We start from the raw sequence: 19,752 nt of genomic DNA on the forward strand, positions 1-19,752 counted from the left end.
TCCCCTCCCCAAATATAACTCCTATGGCGCATAAGGAACAGAACCTAGAGACCGCCGCCCTAATCAGGCTGTGGTGGTGGCCCCACAGTTCTCACTCACAAGAGGAAAGCTTTAGAAAGGGTGCTGCCGGGCAAGGCGGTGTGTGCACCAGGCCGGGAAGAGCCAGCTGACGACTCCTGCCCCCCTCAAACGTGGGAGCGCCCCTTCTCAGAGGGTGCCAGAATGAACCCACTCAGACAGTAAGGGTAATGCTCGTCGAAAAACGGCTGCATTTCCAAGTATTTGATAATGCAATTAAGCATGTGAACTGCCAGCCCCCCTAAAAAAAAGTAACCATGGCAACCACAGTAGATGCTCAGTGACAGAAGCCACAGACGGACACTGCCCTGCATACCTACTGACCACGCAAGGGAGAGAAGAACACACCCATTTAAGATTAGAACACGGAGGCTTGCAGAGGTCAAGGCCGCCTGCTCGGCGGGTCGGGGGGCCTCTGCCTGGAGCACGGACGTGTCTGCTGAGAAGGCCCGCACCAGGCCTGCCGGGGCACCTGACGACTATGAACGCACAGCTGTCGCGTTACAAGGGAATAAACTGTACGCGGTTAATTTATAATGACTTTAGCCTCTTCATTGAGCGTCTTAAGGTGCTGTCATGATTTCAGACGGAAGGTGGAAAGCCCAGTCCCTGAAGAGGCTGGAGGTAGACGTTCGTTCTCTACCGAAGCATCCTGTTTTGTCTGAGGAAGGAGCCGGGAGCGTGCTGGGCACAGGGCAATGCCGTCCGTACGCCCCAGGCCCGCGCCGCTACGGCACCCGCTGGAGCTGCCTTCCGAGACCTCACTCCTCCTTGGTTTGCAGATGCCTTTTCTTTAAGGCCTCTGCTCGGCGTTGTCTGATGGAGGAGCATGGAGTAACTAGAAATAAGATGATGTTTATCCAAAGCACACGTCCTGCCGCAGCAGCTCTGGGTCCACCAGATGCTGAATCTTTTAATTAGGACAAATTATGCTAAATTACTCTAAAACCCTGTCTGAGAGATGACACACTACAGTGGGAATTCCTTAAATACCGGTGAACAGGTCATAGACAAAATGCCACAGGCAAAGCATGCTGTGGTAAAGTGCAGCCTCAACGCTGCATAATTCACGCACTCACACATTTGTCAAGGTAGTTTTTCCAGTGTGCACATTTGTTTCCCTAGAAGCTGCCCACACTTTAAAAAAAAAAAAAAAAAAGCCAAGAGGGAAGACTCTCCAAAACTTAGATGATATACCAGGAATCTTGGAAAACGGATAAGGAGAATGAATTATGTGTTTTCCTTTGATGCAAAAACACCGCAAAGCCTAACCACATAAAATGCACACTAATGATGGAAAGTGTAGGCCACATCATGTAGGAAAGTGTGATCAGGGGCATACCACCTGCAGTCGGGTCTCAGCCCTGCCTGCCGTCTCAGTTTCCAAATCTGTCAAGTGGGAACGAACATCTACTGCTCCCTGCACCAAAGAAGGTCACGAGATGCTGTGGGTGAGACAGCCGATCAAGGATAAAGCGCTCCATGGGTGGAAGGCGGGCCAGGCATCGTCGACAGGGTGGCCGCCCTCAGAGCGGAGCTCGGAGAGCTCGGGGCGTCACGTCCAGCCCCTGGTTTACAACCGAGGACCGCGAGGTGGCCGCAGGTCCGTGGGGCTGTGCCCTCTCTTACCACTGCTGATGGCTGAGTTTGCAATGACCGTAGCCTCGCTCCACTGGTCGGCACTGGAGACAGAGTAGGACCGTTGCTGCATGCCGTCCGGTCGGCTGTTGAAGGAGCCCAGGCTGACGCCGCTCGCCATCTGAGACCCAGGCGCACTAGTGACATTCCCTAGGAATAAACAAGTCAGGTGAACACCAGCGCGCACTGCACACCCGAACCGGCACGAGTTAGTCTAGGGGCTTACACGCCTGCACACCGTGGACCTGACACCAAGAGCAGCCGGCGTCCCGATACAGGGCAAGTGGAAGCATCACATGGAACAATGTTCCAGAGGAAAATAGGGTGAAGCAGGTCTTATGGTGCTTGACAAAGGAACCCGATGCTTCCGATGGCTACACCCACCACAATCCAAGACAAAGATGCACACCACCACCACCGCCATCTCTAGATGGAGTAGCGGTGAAGACAAAAGACCCACTTTTGGGAAAAGCGATATTCCCGGCAGGCCAGCGAGCCGGGCACTGAAGGAGCCCTGCTGCATCCACACATCAATGGAAATGAAATGATCACCAGTCGGGGGTCAACTGTCTGATACCAGAGGATTACTTTCGCGGGGAAGCTATACTTTATGATCAACACAAATCAAAGTTGCCAGATGCGACATCGCTGGAAACGCAGACTCTTCAACCAGGTAAGTTTACTCTTAACCGTGAGAAGACCACGCAGAGGAAAAATAACCTTAGCAACTTCACAGCACGCACACAGACTGCGATGGAAAATGGTTCCATCGTATACTTAATGATTTGAATCAGTTGCTCGACATCAAAATGAATTATGATCTATCTGGTCACACCAATTTTAGACTCAAAAACATAATTAAGTGCCTTTCTCTAAAGCTCAGCCAATCATACCTTGCTGCCAATGAGTTCGTTTGTTAGATCTGTAGGCAGATCTTCAAAGGTATTAGGTTTCTTTTTTTAAACGTTCCTCCCATTGTTTTAGTTTGGAACCAATTAAGTTCAAAATTGTTTTCATAGAAGGTTTTCATAGCACAAGATTTTAAATACACAGACTGTATTAGTAGTTCCCCAATCTGGCCAATTACCAGAATTACCCGTGGAGCTTTTTAAAAATAGAGGCTTCAAGAAATTCAAATTTCGATTCAGGAGGTCGGGGGATAGAGCTTGAGGGGATACGCATTTTCAAAGGGACTTCGGTGATTCTGGTGAGCAGCCAGAGGTAGGAACCAGGGCTCCACCACAAACAAGGTCCTCACTGTAATCGCACAGAGCATCCGGAAGTGACAAAAATCATCAATGAAACACAGACGTGAGCAAATAGGACAAACAAGCGGTTAACGAAGAGGAAGGATTTTGCTTTGAAAAATATATTTCTACCTTAAAAAATGATGCCGATTTTACGCTGTTGTGGGAACTGGGTACATTTTGAATGTCGTAAAAGTAAGTATTCCTAGGCAGCTTTACCGGATTCCAGAAAAAAAGCCAAAAGTACCACCTAAGAAAGGAAGAATGGGAGCCCATATATCTTCCCAAGTGCGGGCCTCATAGCAGAAGCAGCTGCACCGCCTGGGAGCGTCTTCGAAAGGCAGGCTCCCTGGCCTCACCCCCGCCCCTGCTTTTTTTTTTTTTTTTTTTTTTTTGCGGTACGCGGGCCTCTCACTGTTGTGGCCTCTCCTGCTGCGGAGCACAGGCTCCGGACGCGCAGGCTCAGCGGCCACGGCTCACGGGCCCAGCCGCTCCGCGGCATGTGGGATCTTCCTGAACCGGGGCACGAACCCGTGTCCCCTGCATCGGCAGGCGGACTCTCAACCACTGCGCCACCAGGGAAGCCCGCCCCTGCTTTTTAATAAGAGCCCCAGGTGACATGTGCACACGTAAAAATATGAGTGGGCCTGCAGGAGAGCTCTGATTGATTTAAAAACCAAACACTTAAACCAGAAAATAACCATGGACACGAAACAAAAACTACAACGAAAGCTCTTCCCTGCCGCGGACCACTGAGATCAAAGATGCTCCCGGGAAGGGCACCCGCCCTGGCTCCTCGGCTGAGCTGCAGAGGGTCTTGAGCCAGTTTCCCATCTCCCTCCCAACTCTGATGTTCTGATTTCAGGACCTGTCCGAGCCCTAAAAACGCGGAAACTCGCGCATCCTGAATGGCAGCGTCAGCCAGAGCTGGCGCCCGCTCCAGCACCGGTCCTCAGCAGCCTGGGTAGCAGGGCCAGGTGCGTAGCATCTCACAGGTACAGAGTAGCCAAGCCTCAGAGAGGCAGTGCTAAGGGACACACCACAGGCTCCTCCGGGTTCTCTCCACGTGCCATCCATCATTTAGGGCGCCCTGGAGCTGTCTTCTGGGTGCGCTTCTCCTCGGCCAGATCCCTGTACGATAGGACACTGTAACAGCCAGACAGCATGCCCAGCAGCTGACCAGGCGTACCTGTCGGGCAGCATGGCAGGGTCTCCTCCTGACCCTGTGCTGACACCCGCGTCTGCCACCACCTTCTCCCCACACCTTCTATGCCCTACTCCCTTCTGAGGAGGGCACCTGTTGGGTTACCTCTGGCTCCCAGCTGGGCTGAACGAGGGGGAGGTACAGGAGTGTGAAGTGGGGATGTGCATCCCTGGCCCCCCTCCCTGAGCGGGCGCCCTGGGCTAGCTGTCCCTTCGCTGGAGGCTCGCCTGGGCCACCCCCGCCCTCCTTTCCCTTCGGGTCCGTGGTGGTCCTGGTGCCACTCTGCCAGCCCTGGTGCCTGTACTACCTCCTGGCTTCTCTCTGCCCACACCTCTGTCCCTTTGCAAAGAAACCCCTCTGAGCAGGAGGGTGTGGGCCTCTGCCTTCCCTTCCCTGTGGGGACTCTGGTCCCACACGCCCACCATTTAAGAGGGGTTCACAACTCCTCCTGAGGCTCTGAGGCCCCTTCCACTTTCACCACGTGAATTCATAAAAACGCTAACATTAAGGGACTTCCCTGGTGGCACAGGGGTTAAGAATCCACCTGCCAATGCAGGGGACAGGGGTTCAAGCCCTGGTACGGGAAGATCCCACACGCCGCAGAGAGACTAAGCCTGTGCACCACAACTACTGAGCCCGCGTGCGCCTAGAGCCCGCGTGCCACAACTACTGAGCCCGTGAGCCACAACTACTGAGCCCACGTGCCACAACTACTGAGCCTGCGTGCCACAACTACTGAGCCCGCGTGCCACAACTACTGAGCCTGTGCGCCTAGAGCCCGTGCTCTGCAACAAGAGAAGCCACCGCAATGAGAAGCTCACGTACCGCAACAAAGAGTAGCCCCTGCTCGCCGCAACTAGAGAAAGCCCACACGCAGCAACAGAGACCCAGTGCCGCCAAAAATAAGTAAGTAAATAAATAAATAGATAAAAACTATTTGTATAAAAAAAGAGCTTTATTTAAAAAAAAAAGCTAACATTTTTATGGTGGGTGGAAGGAAAAGGAAGTGATGGAAAGAGAACAGGAGAAAAAGCACAATGAGAAGCTGCATGTGGGCTGCGACCCCACTCTGAGCCGGGCTCCCTGAGCCCGTGCTGCCCACGGGGACACCTACTGTTTGGTGCGCGTGTCAGGGGGATGATTCCTTCCTCCCTTCAGCGCTCATCTGTACCCCTGACAAGTCGTTATCAAGGGTGGGATTTGTCCACAAAAGCTCATTTCATGCCACCTGTAGGCACACAAGGCAAAACACCTGAAAAACCAAAAGTAAATTCACCATCCATCCGCCTCTGGGCAGATGAGGCCAGCAGTGCCCCTTTCCTTGTTCGCTCTGTCTCGGGTGTGGCTCCGAGGACGACGAGCCCCAGACCCTCCTGACATACTCCAGTCAAAAGGTGGAGAGGATTATCTTAGTGCGTCTAGCACTGACTACTTGGTGCCAAAGTCCAGGCATAAGTAGCCACAGGCACCCAGGACAGCCAAGTCCATCTGAGCTCTGGGTCAGGGACGCAGGAAACATTCAAACAGAGACACTGGATAAAGAGGTAGTCTTAGGATGACAAGTTCTTCATCTTAAGGCCAAACGTCTACCAGGGCAAGAGTAGATTCCTTAAAATGTACAAGCTAATGAAAAACCATGTGATGCCGATCACACATCTGGCTTTTAAACTTCCAGCTGTTTGTCGAATGGAATTTCCAGCACGTTCCACTCTGGGCTTTAGCTCCTGAGGGGCCCCCAAAGAACCGAACTGAGATCTCTGGGGTAAAGAAACTCCTGTCAAGGCTGTGTGGTCCTGGTGTCTGATTGCAGAATCCGCACGAAACCCAAAACAGCTGCATGGAATCATTCAGAAAGCCCACCCTGAGGGCCTTCCAGCTGGCGAGGGTCTTCTTATCCCAACCACACCCAATTCCCAATTGTCAGACTAAACAGAGACACCACAACACCATGACTGAATTCTGACCAAATGAATGTGTGTACATGGACACATGGTTATAGAAGTAAAACTTTAAAACAGATCCATAATCTTGGGGCCTGGCGTCTGGGTTGAGCTCATAGATGTGTTTTTGCTTAGAGGGAAATGATTTCTTTTTTAAGTAGAATTAAATTTGAGAGTGTGTGTCTAAAAATCTGTGGTTTCTGGCACTGTTTGAAAAATAAGAATATGTGGCAGCCGCGGGCCTATGTTTATGCTCAGAAACAGTCAGTTGACTCCATGCCTTGCATCTGTCTGGGTTGTGTCTGAATCTACACGGCAAGAAGCCAGGGCCCACACCAGCCCTCCTGTCCCCCCACCCCCAGTTTCACTCAATCACCTGCCTGCCTAGTTCCTGATCTTTGGTGACCACGAGTTACAAAATCTTCCAAAAATATACAGAGGACGATTCTCATTTCAGAAGGAAAACATGTCTCATTTTCTCTCAAGAGAGTATATCTCTTTTTTTATACATGCCCATTCACTTTAATTTCAGTTAAAATGTTTCTGAAAATCAAATAATAAAAGATCACCTGTGACATAAGGAAACAAAAAAAGTTGTGAAGGGTAAGAAATATTGTTTCTGCCCTAAATATATATACTTTGGAGTTCCACAAACAGGTGCTTGCCTGTAAATGTAAATGCATAAAGACACACATTCCAACTCTGAAGCAAACCAGTGGTCCATAGGCTTGGTCACGACACTGTGAGAGTAGCCTTGCTGGCTTAACGTGGCTCATGACACATCTTGTCCCAAGCATGAGCAGTCTTGGGCCAGTGGTCATATTTTGAGGCCTTTCTACTTACTTTGAGTAAATCCTTCAGTCAAAGCAACCAGCTACCCTCCAACTGTTTCATGAATATCTTTAGTAACTGTACAGAGTTAAAATCTAATGACAGCATTTTATGTCATAATTTCTGATGCTTATTTTCAAGTGCATGCACGCACACACACACCCAACAGAGGCTAGTGCCTAAGTTTATTTCTGTTCCTGAATGAACCTAACTAACTGGTCAAGTAATACTGACCTGTCCCTGCTTCTGCCCTACGTGTTAGCACTCAGGGAGTGTTCACCACTTTTGAAAACACCTCTAAGCATATAAGGAGATGCTAAGTTTCAAATCACCTTCTCTCCTCTCAGAGTACTCAAGGGTGACCTCTCTCATTGAATGGCAATTCGTTTCACATTAATAAGTTATTAATTAAGGCTGTGGATCTGGAGTTCTCACTTGTGACTTATCTGATTCCCTGAGAGCGAAGGGTCTTAAAATCAAGACCACCTGCGATCAAGTGATGCCTAAACACTGTTCTAAGGGCAGTCAGGGTCAGCCTGAAGTGAGGCAGAGGCCTCGGCGCCCGGTGATCAAGAGAAGAGCTGGGGATCTAAAGCCCAAATGGCCCACAACGATCCACAGAAACACCTCGCTCTGGGCGGGGCGGCTGCCGTGTTGATTAGCTAATCACCGCAGGGGCACACGGTCTGAGAGGAGCCCTGCCCGACCAGGGCCCTGGTGATGCCCAGGGGAGAAAGACTGCTTCCTCTCCCAGGCAGCTGACCACCTAAACCGTATCTGTTTGCTACAGAATTTCAAGAAAACAAGACAAGAGGCTGGGGTCTCTCCAACAGGGGGGACTCAGAATAGGGCTGGAACCTGCTGTCTTTCAGGCACGTCTGTGTTTCTCTAGAGAGAGGAGATTCCACAAGCCAGACTGGGACGTCCCCTCCCCTGGAGCACAGGGGGCAGGTCTAACAACTGGTTCTAGCTCACTGAGCTCCGAGCAGACACAAGGCCTTAACAGGAGGCGGGTGGATGCTCACCTCCCCGAGATGCGCACCAGGGCTGTGCCTGCCTGTGGGTGGGAAGGGCACTTTTCATCTTTCCTTCCCTTCTCTCCCCTCATATCCCCGTCTTCCACCCTCCCTGGGCCTGAGCTCTCCCAGGAGACCCCCTCCCGCTGGTAGACAGGTCCACGGGTCCCTCATGGCATGGCACAAGGGGGTGGCAACTTTTTGTTCTGATGATCTTTTCAGGAATGTCTGTGCAGTGTGAACAGACTTGGCTGATGGAGAGACCGTCTTCCTCCAGAGGAGGGCGGATTTGTGTGATGTTGGGATGATAACGTCATGTTCCAGGGCAAAGGCTGGGCAGGCGTGCCTGTACCCCATTATACAAGACTGGGGTTTCCTAAGCTCGGGCTTCCTCTCCTGTAATGTGATGCACTGTGTATGCTGGTGTCACCTGGCCCCGAGGGAACTGGTGCACGACACTGCTGAGACTCTGGCCACTGCTACTGCTGTGAGTAACGAGCTGTCATCTGTCCTGACCCAGGGGTCTCACCATCCAGGAAACAGGCAGGCTGGCTGAACTTGCAGGGAGGGTAAAATCGGACCCTGCACGGTCCCGGCCACCAGTTCTAACACCGACCTACTACTACGTTTCCTTGTCTCACTGCATGGAACCCCTGCTGTGCTGGGCACGATGAAGAAGACAGTCCCTGGACCAGCCACCGTCCGGTCCAGGAGAAGGTCTCAGACAAGCCCACGAGTGGCCAAAACGCAGGGCAAGGAATACAAGAGCCGTGAGAAGGTCAAAGAGGCAGGATATCATGCCTGCTGGAAGCTTCAGGAGAAACTTCATGGAACACTGTAGATTTATTTTACACTTTGGAATGGGCCCATCTCTGTAAATAATAATATGGAAAGAGGCGACACTACCTAACACTGTCCCTCTGGATTAAAATCACACCAACATAAACAGATGAATGGATAAAGAAGATGTGGTGTATACACACACACACACACACACACACACACACACACACACACAGGAATATTACTCAGCCATACAAAAGAACCACATTTTGCCATTTGCAGCAACATGGATGGACTTGGAGGTCACTATGCTAAGTGAGATAAGTCAGACAGAGAAAGACAAATGCTATATGATATCACTTAATGTGGAATCTAAAAAATACAACAAATGAGTGAATACAACAAAAAAAGAAGCAGACACACAGATACAGAGAACGAAGCAGCTGTTACCAGTGGGGAGAGGGGAGTAAGTGGTACAAACTATTAGGTATAAAATAAGCTACAAGAATATACTGTACAACACAGGGAATATAGCCAATATTTTATAGTAACTCGAAATGGAGTATAACCTTTAAGAATTGTGACTCACTATATTGTACACCTGTAACTTACATAATATCGTACAGAAACTATACTGTAATAAAAGAAATTAAAAATAAAAAAGGACAAAAAAGTCATACAGACATGCAGAAACAATCCACCAGAACACATGTACAAGAATGTTCATGGCAGAATTATTGAGAATGGCTGAAACGTCCATCCACCCACCATGGGTACCTCATGGTAGATCCACACCGATAAGAATGAATGGCCTCTGACGTGGGCCACAACAGGACAGACACCACAGACAGCATGTGGATCCGAAGGAGACAAACACGAGGGCTCCACCTGTCCTGGTCCCATACAACCATACAAGGGGTCAAGCGCAACAGGCAAAGCCCATCTACGGAGTGGGAAATGAGATGACGCTCACCCTCGTGTGTGTGTAGGGGAAGATGTGAAGAGTGATGCGATGGGGCCCGGGGGCTTCCTGGGCTGCCGGCCACGTGCTGCGATTTGACTTATGTGCTGGTCACCCGTACACTTAGCTAGAACTTAGGATTTTGTAAGTGTATGTTAATCAATAAAACTTACCCCCCAACCCCCCAAAAACTCATTTGAATGGTTTGTGAATGCAGAGGTCAGATCAAGAAGTATGAGAACAAGTCACCAAGGAGCAACGAGACAGTTTCACCGGTGTTACATCCCAAAGAGCGAGTGGCCCAGCCCTACGAAGTGTGGGATACTGGCACCCAGAGGGAGCGAGGCACAAAAGGACCCATTTGGTATTGTCTCAGTGTTTTTTTTTTCCCAAACAGTGCCTGCGTTATGATGACATACGTGGTCGGCTTCCTGGCCCATTCTGAACACAGGACAGTGTGTCCTCAAAGACCCCCTCTACTGATCAGCTGGCTGCTGGCCTTGCTGAGCAGGGGCCGCCGCATTAGGATGCTAATCCACGGAGCCCCACACCAGTGCCTTGATATGGAGATGTGTGTGCCCACTGGGCCGGCTGATTACTGAAAGCTTCCATGCGTCAAAAGCGCCAGATTCTTCCCAAAGAATAATTTTAGCTTTGCTTTTACATCCCTAAAGTGTAAGAGTTGATTTGAAAAGGTACTTACCTCCACCATATGCTATTTTTCTTTAAACAATTTGCATTTCAAAGCGAATATGGCATTTATAGCTTGCCTGATCTCACACGAGCATGAAAAAGATGCTGGTTTTCTATTGAACAAGAATGTTTTCATCCACCAAATGACATCAAAGGGAGAATTCCTCTTTTAAGCTATAGGCTTATTACATTAAAAATAGCTTATTCTGATTTTTTAAAATATACCCTAAAATAAGGCTTTTCATAGCATTTAAATAGAGATTCATCAACAATTTTTTTTTTCCTTAATACAGAATTCTGCTCACTGCACATCCTGACTTTCGTCTACCTTCAATAATGAGACTTGACCCTACCAAGGCTTCAACTAGGAAAACAATACTTGGCATTTGACTTACTGGTGAAACAGCCTGGAAAAGGGCAGAATCGCTTGGTGATGGTGATAATGAAGTTCTTCGTACACTGAGAGTGGAGGAGAAAAACCCAAAGAAGATTCTATGAGCACGTGAGTGTGAAAGAGACATTTACGTCCATTGTGGGACTTTGTAATTTTTTTAAAAAATCATAATTACAGAAATAGGATTGATAGGAACTCACTCTTCCCCTCGAAGGCCTCACCCTCTGAAATAGCGATTGCTCTTATAGGCCCTTTTTCATTCCTATGTGGCTTCAAATGTTATAAAAACTCAGAGTTCAAGGCTACTGTGCAAACCTACAGCTACACCATGCCCATTCCGAGTGCGGGTGGGAAAACCAGGTCTGCTGGAATCAGGACTGGACGACCGAGGCTCTTCTGATGGCCACATCACTTCAAACTAGGCCTTCGCCATCTGTTCCGTCCTCTAATTATAAACCCCAAAATAATATAATTCACAACACTACCATAAAAAGTGAGATACAAATGATTTAAGTGCCTGTGAGGAGGGCTCATTCGCCTCACTATTTGCATTGGAAATCTGCCCTCCTTTTGGCAACCAGGATTTCAGGCTAAGAGGATTTTTTTTCCAAGGACACCTTCAGTAGCTTTTCTTAAAGATGTAACATTATGTAATACTTGTTTTGTAAAAGCGTGCAATTCAACACATCTACTATTGAGATAGGAATCTCGTGTTTCTCAGAATGCTATGCATTTTTTTTTTTTTTGGTTATATGTTTTCTGCAGTATGCTTACCAGAGAAAAAAAGAATGTACAGAGTCCAGACCCAGTGGTAATGACACAGGTAATTACACTAAATGCAACACTGTGGCCACGCCCAGAATTGAAACTCCTGGAACTAGACAGTTGATGGTTATTTTTCCTAAACTGTAGAAATAGCTCATTCTATTCTGATTTCTCCCTGCTCTAATGATGATGTCATGGGGAAAAAACGGGAGCATGTTTTGTTCTCTCAGTTACTGAAACTTATTTTGCAAGGTTATGCAGATACACAAATCATGTAAAACAGAAGTCTACCAAAATCCCACCTAATAGATCAAATCATTATTGAACATACGCATATATTTTTCTTAATTGTGACAATAGAAGAGATGTAATATTCTACAACACTTCTGTATTATGACTTCCCAGCCATTTCCCCACGTTGTTCCAAAACCTTCAAATAATTTCAGACATATAACATCTTACAGATTTAATGTAGACAACTTGCACTGCCATTTTCCTACATCTGGATAGCTTTGATTGCTTGCAATTTCTCATCATTATAAACAATACTGCAAAGGACATCTTCTACTTTTAGGCTTTTCCTTAGGCTGACATCCCAGAAGAGTTATTATTGGGTTAAACAGCATTAACATCTTTCTGACTCGTGATATATGTTATTAATTAATTTTCTTAATGACCCGTGGGCTAAAAGATGATGGAACCTGGGCATCCTGAAAACAAGTCAGTTCAGAATCTGTAAGATGGATAGAACAGTAACGATAATGATAAAATGGAGATAATAATGATGATGATCATAATATGCCCCCTGTGGTTAATACAAGGACCAAATTACACAAAGCACTTCGTACACTGCAAAGCCTCTCAAGACAGTAGTTGTTATCAATTTTGCCAACAGTGAGTTGTCCTTTTCTCTACAGTTTAATTTTTTAGCAAAAATGGTGATACTGCTAATTTTGTTTGACTTTAAAATCTAAGAAGTCTGGATATTTCACTCCCGTTTCTCTCGTGGCGGTGTCTCTTCGTGTGTAAACTGCTCGGACTGTTTGCCTCCTATCTGTGTTTTGGTGTCCTAGTCATTCATCACTTCCCATGAGCCCAAACACTCATTCACCGATGGTGTTTCTTGAACACCTACTCCTGTATATGGACCAGTACAGCATTTAGCATTGGGACAACTCGGCGACACTCTTCGCACTCTTGGTCTCCCCAAATTCCAAAGGTAATGCCAAAGTCATCAGAAGTAGAGTTCATAAAAGGAAAGACAGAGAGGAAAGAGATCATGTGCTTGGGACATAACGCAAGCAATGGATGAGTGAGATTACCTGACGGGCAAGGACAGGTGAGCTACCGTATCCATGGTCCTGCTTACATCCCATCCCTGGGATGCTGCTCCACCTTGGGGATGGATAGAATTTGGTGCTTGGTATAAATTAAGAAGAAAATATTAAGCACAATCAGAAGGTATGCTCTGATATTTGGAAAGAGTTTAAATATTTATTGCTACGACAAAATCTGCTTTTTCCAGTTGGGTGGCCCAGCATTCATCCTGCCCATTTATATCTATCTGCCTGAGGAACACTTGCTACCACGGATTCTGAAGGTGTCTATGGCGAGTGTCACCATAATGCTCACTTATGCACATGAAGCTTACACAGCGCTTACGCACCTACAAGCCATTTCTTGGTACGGGTTACATGCAATACAGTTATAATGAGGTATTGTGACATTACACAAAAGGAGGCTAAAACTAAGGATTTTTTTAAGCAATAAAATATGAATATAGCACTCAAGTAATAATGTTTTCTAAAACAGAAAGTCCAAGATGCTCATATCATCTTCTCTCCTAGCTTCTTATTTGGTTCTATGCCCGCAACAACTTAATTCAATAGTTCAGTTTCCTCCTTTGCCATGCATAATAGTCCTGTCTTTAAAATATTCTTTCTCCTCCATCTGATACCTACAATAAGTGTGTTTCGCACAAAATTCAGTGTGACTTGACAGCACTGCTTGGAGGGAAGTCTTCCCTGGCTCTCACCGAATTCTATAAGCCCTTTCAGGGAGGTGGCCACACAGCCCCACCCCCAGAAGTGCTCACTTGGATTTCTTCCTCTCCCATCCAGGCTTCATGGAACCATCTCTTAGGACTGAACAGAGAGAGCCTGTAGGGGGTGAGGGCATTGAGGAACTCCATGCTTGCAACTCTGATGATGTGAAGGGGAGCTGCTTGTCTGTGGGCCAGGATGTTTTGGGGTTTAACCACTCACTAGGAATATTCCAGAGAGAGAAGCGCGGTCTCTGTATGCGTGGTTTCTCCAAATGCCAGGCCACAAGGTTTGGAGCTGGTACAACATCATGACTAAAATATCATCCACGACATGGAAAAGTTCTCCTCTGCCAATGTGGGAATGATTATGGAGCAAGTGGGCCAACCACAGACTTGACTCTAGCACAGAAAGGCTCTAACCCAAGGCTCTAGTCCCAGCCGAGGCCCCGGCCAGCTACCTTGCTGAAGGTCGTTGGGTCAGTGAAAGCCACGCTCTTTCCTAGAGCTCTCCCAATGCTGACCATTTTCCCAATCTTGAAAGCATCATGTCAACAGCTGAAACACTATTCTTCACTGAACACACACATTTTTGAGGTGGGGGAAAAGTTTCTAAAGCAACTTTTATTTACTTATCGGGATATCTGTTCCCATAGAGATGTATGGCTCAGTATCTCCATCATCCTTCTATGTTTTTAACGGAAGTCATCAAGGATTAACTTGCTTTTGTCAGTTCTTACGGAAAAGAACACTCCATTTAGAGTTCAAATGATTGAAGACAGTTTCCTTAAACTGGAAGGCATGGCTTTGATTTATATGTGAACTGTACCCCAGTAATCTTGATCACGGAATGTTGCAATGGAGGAACCGTTATCTGAAAGCAAACAGTACTTACTCTCAATATTTATCACTTACATCTCACACGATGGGCGATACTCAGGAATATTTACTTAATGCAAAAATAATTGCTAGGTCACGAAGCTAGGAGAGGATAACAAAGGAAGAGAAATAACGGTCTACGCCTCAAAGAGTTTACAATTTAATGATGGAAACAATGTAGCACACATTTGCCTAAATCTCAGTGGGAGAAACGTCTAAACATAGAAACAACTAACAGTAAGAAGGCATTTCTCCTAAAAGCAGATGCCAAAACTCTTAAAGAATCAAATAATAACTTTAGAGCCATTTCATTTCAGATGTCACCAACTTCTTCAAATTTTAGTCTTAGAGAAACCCCACAAAATGTTTTTAACCGAAAAATAATGAATTATTAATTAGCCATCAAAACCTACTCCAATAAATCCTGGTTTATGGAAGCAGACATCATCACGTGGTACTGATTCTGGGGAGTATTCTCCAGCAAATTAATTCTCAACCAAGAAGGCGATCACCTGCAAGTGCTCCACCAAAGCTGCTAGAAGGCTGTTTGGCCAAAGCATCCAATTTATGTTATCGGCGGATTCATGCTGTAAACAGAATCCAAAGTGTGGGAAATCATCGGTTGACCAAGGGCTCTGATGTCCTAACGAGCCTGCGACTCGACCCACCGGGAGGAGACTGCTCACCCGGTGCACAGAACAGATTCCACAGACTCCAGAGTTATGAAAATGTCTTCTAGACCATCTGAAACTAAACAAAGAAAAACTTTGTCTCTACAAGACAACCACGGACCTAGTTTTGATGTTGCACGTTGCGTTATTATTATTATTTTTTTAAATAGCTATTACCACTGTAGCAGCAGCTTAGCGACTCAGCGTCTGCAGTGTGAGCGGTTTTGATAAACAGCCTCTGCGGGCCACACAACGGGGATAATGTGTCCTTAAGTACCGCCAATGAGCTGCCATTCTGCACAGCCAATTACTTCTGTGCGTCTGTCACTCAAAGGAAAAATGACTGAGCCCATTAGATCAAACCTTTGTCACTGTTCCTAATGCACTCTTAGGCCTCATTAATCTCCGGGAGCAGCAACAGAGCTGCCGGGGTCTCATTGCCTCCCCCGACCAGGCCCACGTGAAGCCTCTCATCTCTCCCCCAAGTGTTCCGCGTTAATCAAGCTCTCCTTATTACCCCAGTCCCTGTCACGGCGGAGAGCGCGCTCCCTCTTAAATGCTCTCATTATGACCCATCTTTAGAGCCGGCTAAGTGGAAAAAAAAAAAGAGAGAGGGAGAGAGGGAGAAAGAGGATGGGAGAGAAAGAGGAGAGGAAAAAGCAAGTCCGATCACATTAATATTCATGACACTAATTACTATTCTAGGTCACTGAATATTCATGCTATTAGTTGGGTTTTTTATGGGTTTGCTGGATGCCCTGATTACTGAAGTGTGGAGGGACACAGCATGGTTGAGACTTTCGATGTCCACAGCGGTTCAATACTCAAAACACATTGAGATCCCTGCCCCCACCCCTGGAAAATCAGCCTCAACCCTCCAGAGGGCTTTCATATTTTGAAACCGCTGGGGGCCTGAGTGCGGGGGGGTGGGGGGGTGGAAGACGAGGCGGAAAGGTCTCCCCGTCACGCAGGTCTCAGCATCAATCTGGTTAGGATAAAAACACACCCACAGTTGCAAATACCCAACAAAGACACACTATAGGGATGAGAAGATAGCTGTCATCTGGGAAGCAAATGTCGCAACCAGGAGTTATGGCGAACACAGGAATAAAGAGAGGATGGACACACAGAACTGGAGCAGAGCCCCCCATGGAGATCCAGGGAAGTCCTGAAGGGCATTTCTCTGGCTGCCCAGCTCTCTGCCATCATGGGGGGAGCTGTGGGTTGCGGGGCATGGGTTTAGTTGATTCTGACCCACTATGTCTACTCAAAGGCTAAATAAACACTTCATGGCATTTACCAAAATTAATTCAAAAACATAATTTCTCAACCCTCTTCCTTTCTTCTCTTCACTAGTGATGAGCACGACTATTATGATGGATTCCTGATACAGTTCTGAAGAGTCACCTCGGGTCAGGCTTTGGAGAGGCATGCAGTGTGTTATCCTTACAAGGATGGGGGTAGGCACTGTTTTCCCATTTTCAAGATGAGGAAGCTGGGGTTTAGGTCCTAAGATGGGGAAGATGGGATTCAGTTTGGGGTTTCTGGCTCCAAAGGCCCTACTGTTGGCCATTATGTTTTCCTGCTGTCTACTGAAATGTCAAAATACCTGTCAGAGCCGAAACAGTCCTATATTGTCATATATGAATATTATTCTACCAACCCAGCCAAAAATTCGTGTCAGAAAATATTTTTGGACATTTGACCCCCTTCTCTGGAAGCATCCCTGAAATGACAGTTGGGCAGACTCTAAAACGTGGTTTCCGACGGGTTCCCATTAGAATGGCAATGTAGGTTCCATGCCGAAGGAGTGCAAGTGGTGGATACTGCCCTGGGCATCCTCAGCAAGTGACCTTGGAGGAAGGGGAAGATGTGATGGGGAAGGTGGAATTTAACCAGGTCTGAATAAAGAAATATCTTCTCGATTCTTCTCCTCCTTCTCCTTCTTCTTCTTCTTGCAGTAGATGCTTAAGTAATTTTTTCAGAAATCCATTGAGAGGGAAGTGTTCTATATCCCTGTATGTGACCTAAAAATGTCTTCACACTTGATTGATAATAGTTTGGCTCTACATTAGCTTCTAGATTCAAAATTATTTGTTCTTGTAACAAATACAAGGTGTTACTCTTGAGAAGGTCAAGGACTATCAGAGTTTTCTTCCTTGATAGGTTACCTCAGTCTTCCTGTTATCTTGGATGCTTTTGGGGATTTGTCCGTGTTTACAGAGCTTCCTCTCCCATCCAGTTTGATACTTGACTCTTCAGGTGGGAAGACACTGTCATTTCCTTTGTCACCTCTAGCGTATTTTCTTCTGTTATATCGCCAACAGTTTCTTTAAGCCAAATTCTTTATAGTATGTAATCCATCTACTGAAATTTTTAGTTTTGCAAACTTTCTCCTTAATTTCCAAGAACTCTTTCTCCCCAGGTTTTTCATGTCATCTTTTGTTTGTTTGTTTCATTTTGGAGTACAAAAGCCCACCTTTTAAATCTTTCTGATGATCCTAGTTGTAATTTCCTCTTAAGTTCTCTTTCCCCAAATTATCACTCTCTTTCTTCCAAGATCAGCTGTCCTTTTGCTTATGTTGGTCTTTCACATTTTGACTGTTGGTTTCCACAAACGTCTTGGTTGTCCACTCATGTTTATGAGTAAGATCAGGGCTGAACAGACTCGGCAGCCCTGGGGCACGTGTGTGGCACATGCTGACTGGTGGGTTCGTCTTTGACCAACAATACAAGTTCATGGGCGGGCTGGCACACCTGCATTACGTCCCTCATGGTCAGAGCTGCCCTTCCTTGCCATTCATTTATGTTTCCCCGGGTCTATGCAGAGGTCTGAGTTTTCCAACCTGCTTCCTTCTCTTGCAAGCATGAGCATCCACATCAGGGTATCCTCCCCAGGCATGCTGCTCACTTTCCCAGTGGGGCTGGTGGTGGGGATGCCACTGGTCAACTCTTCCCGAACGTGTCCCTCAGCCTGCAGTGCCTGCATCCCACAGGTGCCCAATGGAGCTGGCAGCCACCCCATCTTCACTGCAGCTCTTCTGCTCTGGTTATCTCGCGAGCCCCCAAATGAGACCCAGGCTGGGTTATCAGTCTGCAGGTATGCAAGTATCAGGCACGACAATATATTTTTCCTCCTCTTCCCCAAGTCCCTGGCGAAACTCGGTATTAAGAACATCACATTTCTAGCATTTTAATGTTTGAAAGGTAGTCAGCATTCCAATACTGGCCAACCACTCCCCGATACTAGGAATAACATAAGACCACCATCTCCTGCAAGTAATTTTCTATCCAGTTGCCCCTTTTAGACCCTTCAGCAATTATCAGCAGCTTCAGTGGTCTTGCTTGTGTGTTTATCTTCTGATTCTTCCACCCCCCATTGGAGTGTAAGCCCTTGGAGGGAGGGCCCCCTGAATCTCCAGAGCACCCATCAGGGCTGGGCATGCAGCAGGGTCAATAATGATGGTAAGTGAATGGTACAGGAGGCAAAGCAATAAGGTATCCAAATCATTAAACTGGTTGGGAGAAACTAAAAGTCAACATTGACACACAGGTAGGCATCATAATGTTTGAAACATGGAATGCATTATGACTGCACACTAGAAAACTAAGAGAAGCATCTGGATAATTATTCCAACTCAGGAAGAGTTCAGTAAGATGGCTGGATATAAAAAATACATAAATTAGGATCTTTCTTATTTCTTACCAATTAGATGATAGAATGGACAACCCCTCGCCCCACCAAGTATCAGTTTCACGTTTCACCAAAAATTATAAAGTCATAGAATGGATTAACAGGACACATACAGGATCTAAATGGAAAAAAGTGTTAAAACTTTACTGAGGGGTATATAGTAAGTCTGAGTAAAATGGGAAAGAATTGTGTTCTATGATAAACTCAATAGAGTTAAGATGTCAGTTCCTCCACAATTAATTCACAGATTAACAGCCATGCCAGTTAGAGTCACAATGAGATTATTTTTAGGGGGGAAGAGAAAGGTTTCAAGTTATTCTGAAGTTTACAGGAAAAAATAAATGGTGGCAATAACCAAGAAACACTATAAAATAAAAGAGTAATATGAAACCATGTTATACGTTACATTACCAGATATAAATTGAGCCATGAATCTAAGACAATGAGGTAAATCCACACAACGCGGAGAAAGTAGGTCAATGGAATAAATTTTCAAGCCCCAAAACATAGCTAATTTGATTAAACGAGTTAGTTGTGCAAGAAAGGTGACAAATAGAATCAACAGGAAAAGGAAATAACAAAGAGAGGAAGAACGATTAGTTATATATTTGAATAAAAAGTTTAACTAGATTTCCTATTATATATAATAGACCCAAACAAATTAAAGGTGGATTAGAGGTTAATTATAAAAAAGGGGAAAAGGAACAACAATAAAATTATAAAACTCTGAAATCATATATATGAATTATGATCTTATTTCAGGATTATTAAAGGCTTTCTAAATATCTAAAGTAGAAACTACAGAAGTACAAGTCTTATGATTTGATTACATACTAAAGAGGGGGAAACTCTGTATGTAAATGAGGCTATAAAAGTCAAAAAGCAAATAGTAAACTGGGGAAATAGCTGCAAAATAT

The 19,752-nt window shown here is 46.2% G+C and overlaps 1 protein-coding gene across 12 annotated transcripts in view; it reads right to left on the minus strand.

Moving 5' to 3' along the window:
• Nucleotides 1–19,752, minus strand: part of AGAP1 (ArfGAP with GTPase domain, ankyrin repeat and PH domain 1) — a 556,588-nt gene that overhangs the window by 156,239 nt on the left and 380,597 nt on the right. For 7 of the 12 annotated variants that reach the window (XR_016394007.1, XM_089916180.1, XM_089916182.1 and 4 more), the window contains one exon: nt 1,708–1,866. The exons of the other annotated variants lie outside the window; for them this stretch is intronic. Coding sequence is in view for 6 of the 7 variants with exons in the window: in XM_089916180.1 (XP_089772306.1) it covers nt 1,708–1,866 (159 nt within the window). In the remaining variant the exon portion in view is untranslated. The remainder of the gene's footprint in view (nt 1–1,707; nt 1,867–19,752) is intronic. 12 annotated transcript variants of the gene reach the window in all.

The sequence above is a fragment of the Delphinapterus leucas genome, chromosome 8 (genome assembly GCF_059928025.1).
Source record: "Delphinapterus leucas isolate spDelLeu-1000000601 "Yukka" chromosome 8, BTC_Dleu_Yukka2, whole genome shotgun sequence".
In the NCBI taxonomy this organism is placed as follows: domain Eukaryota; kingdom Metazoa; phylum Chordata; class Mammalia; order Artiodactyla; family Monodontidae; genus Delphinapterus; species Delphinapterus leucas.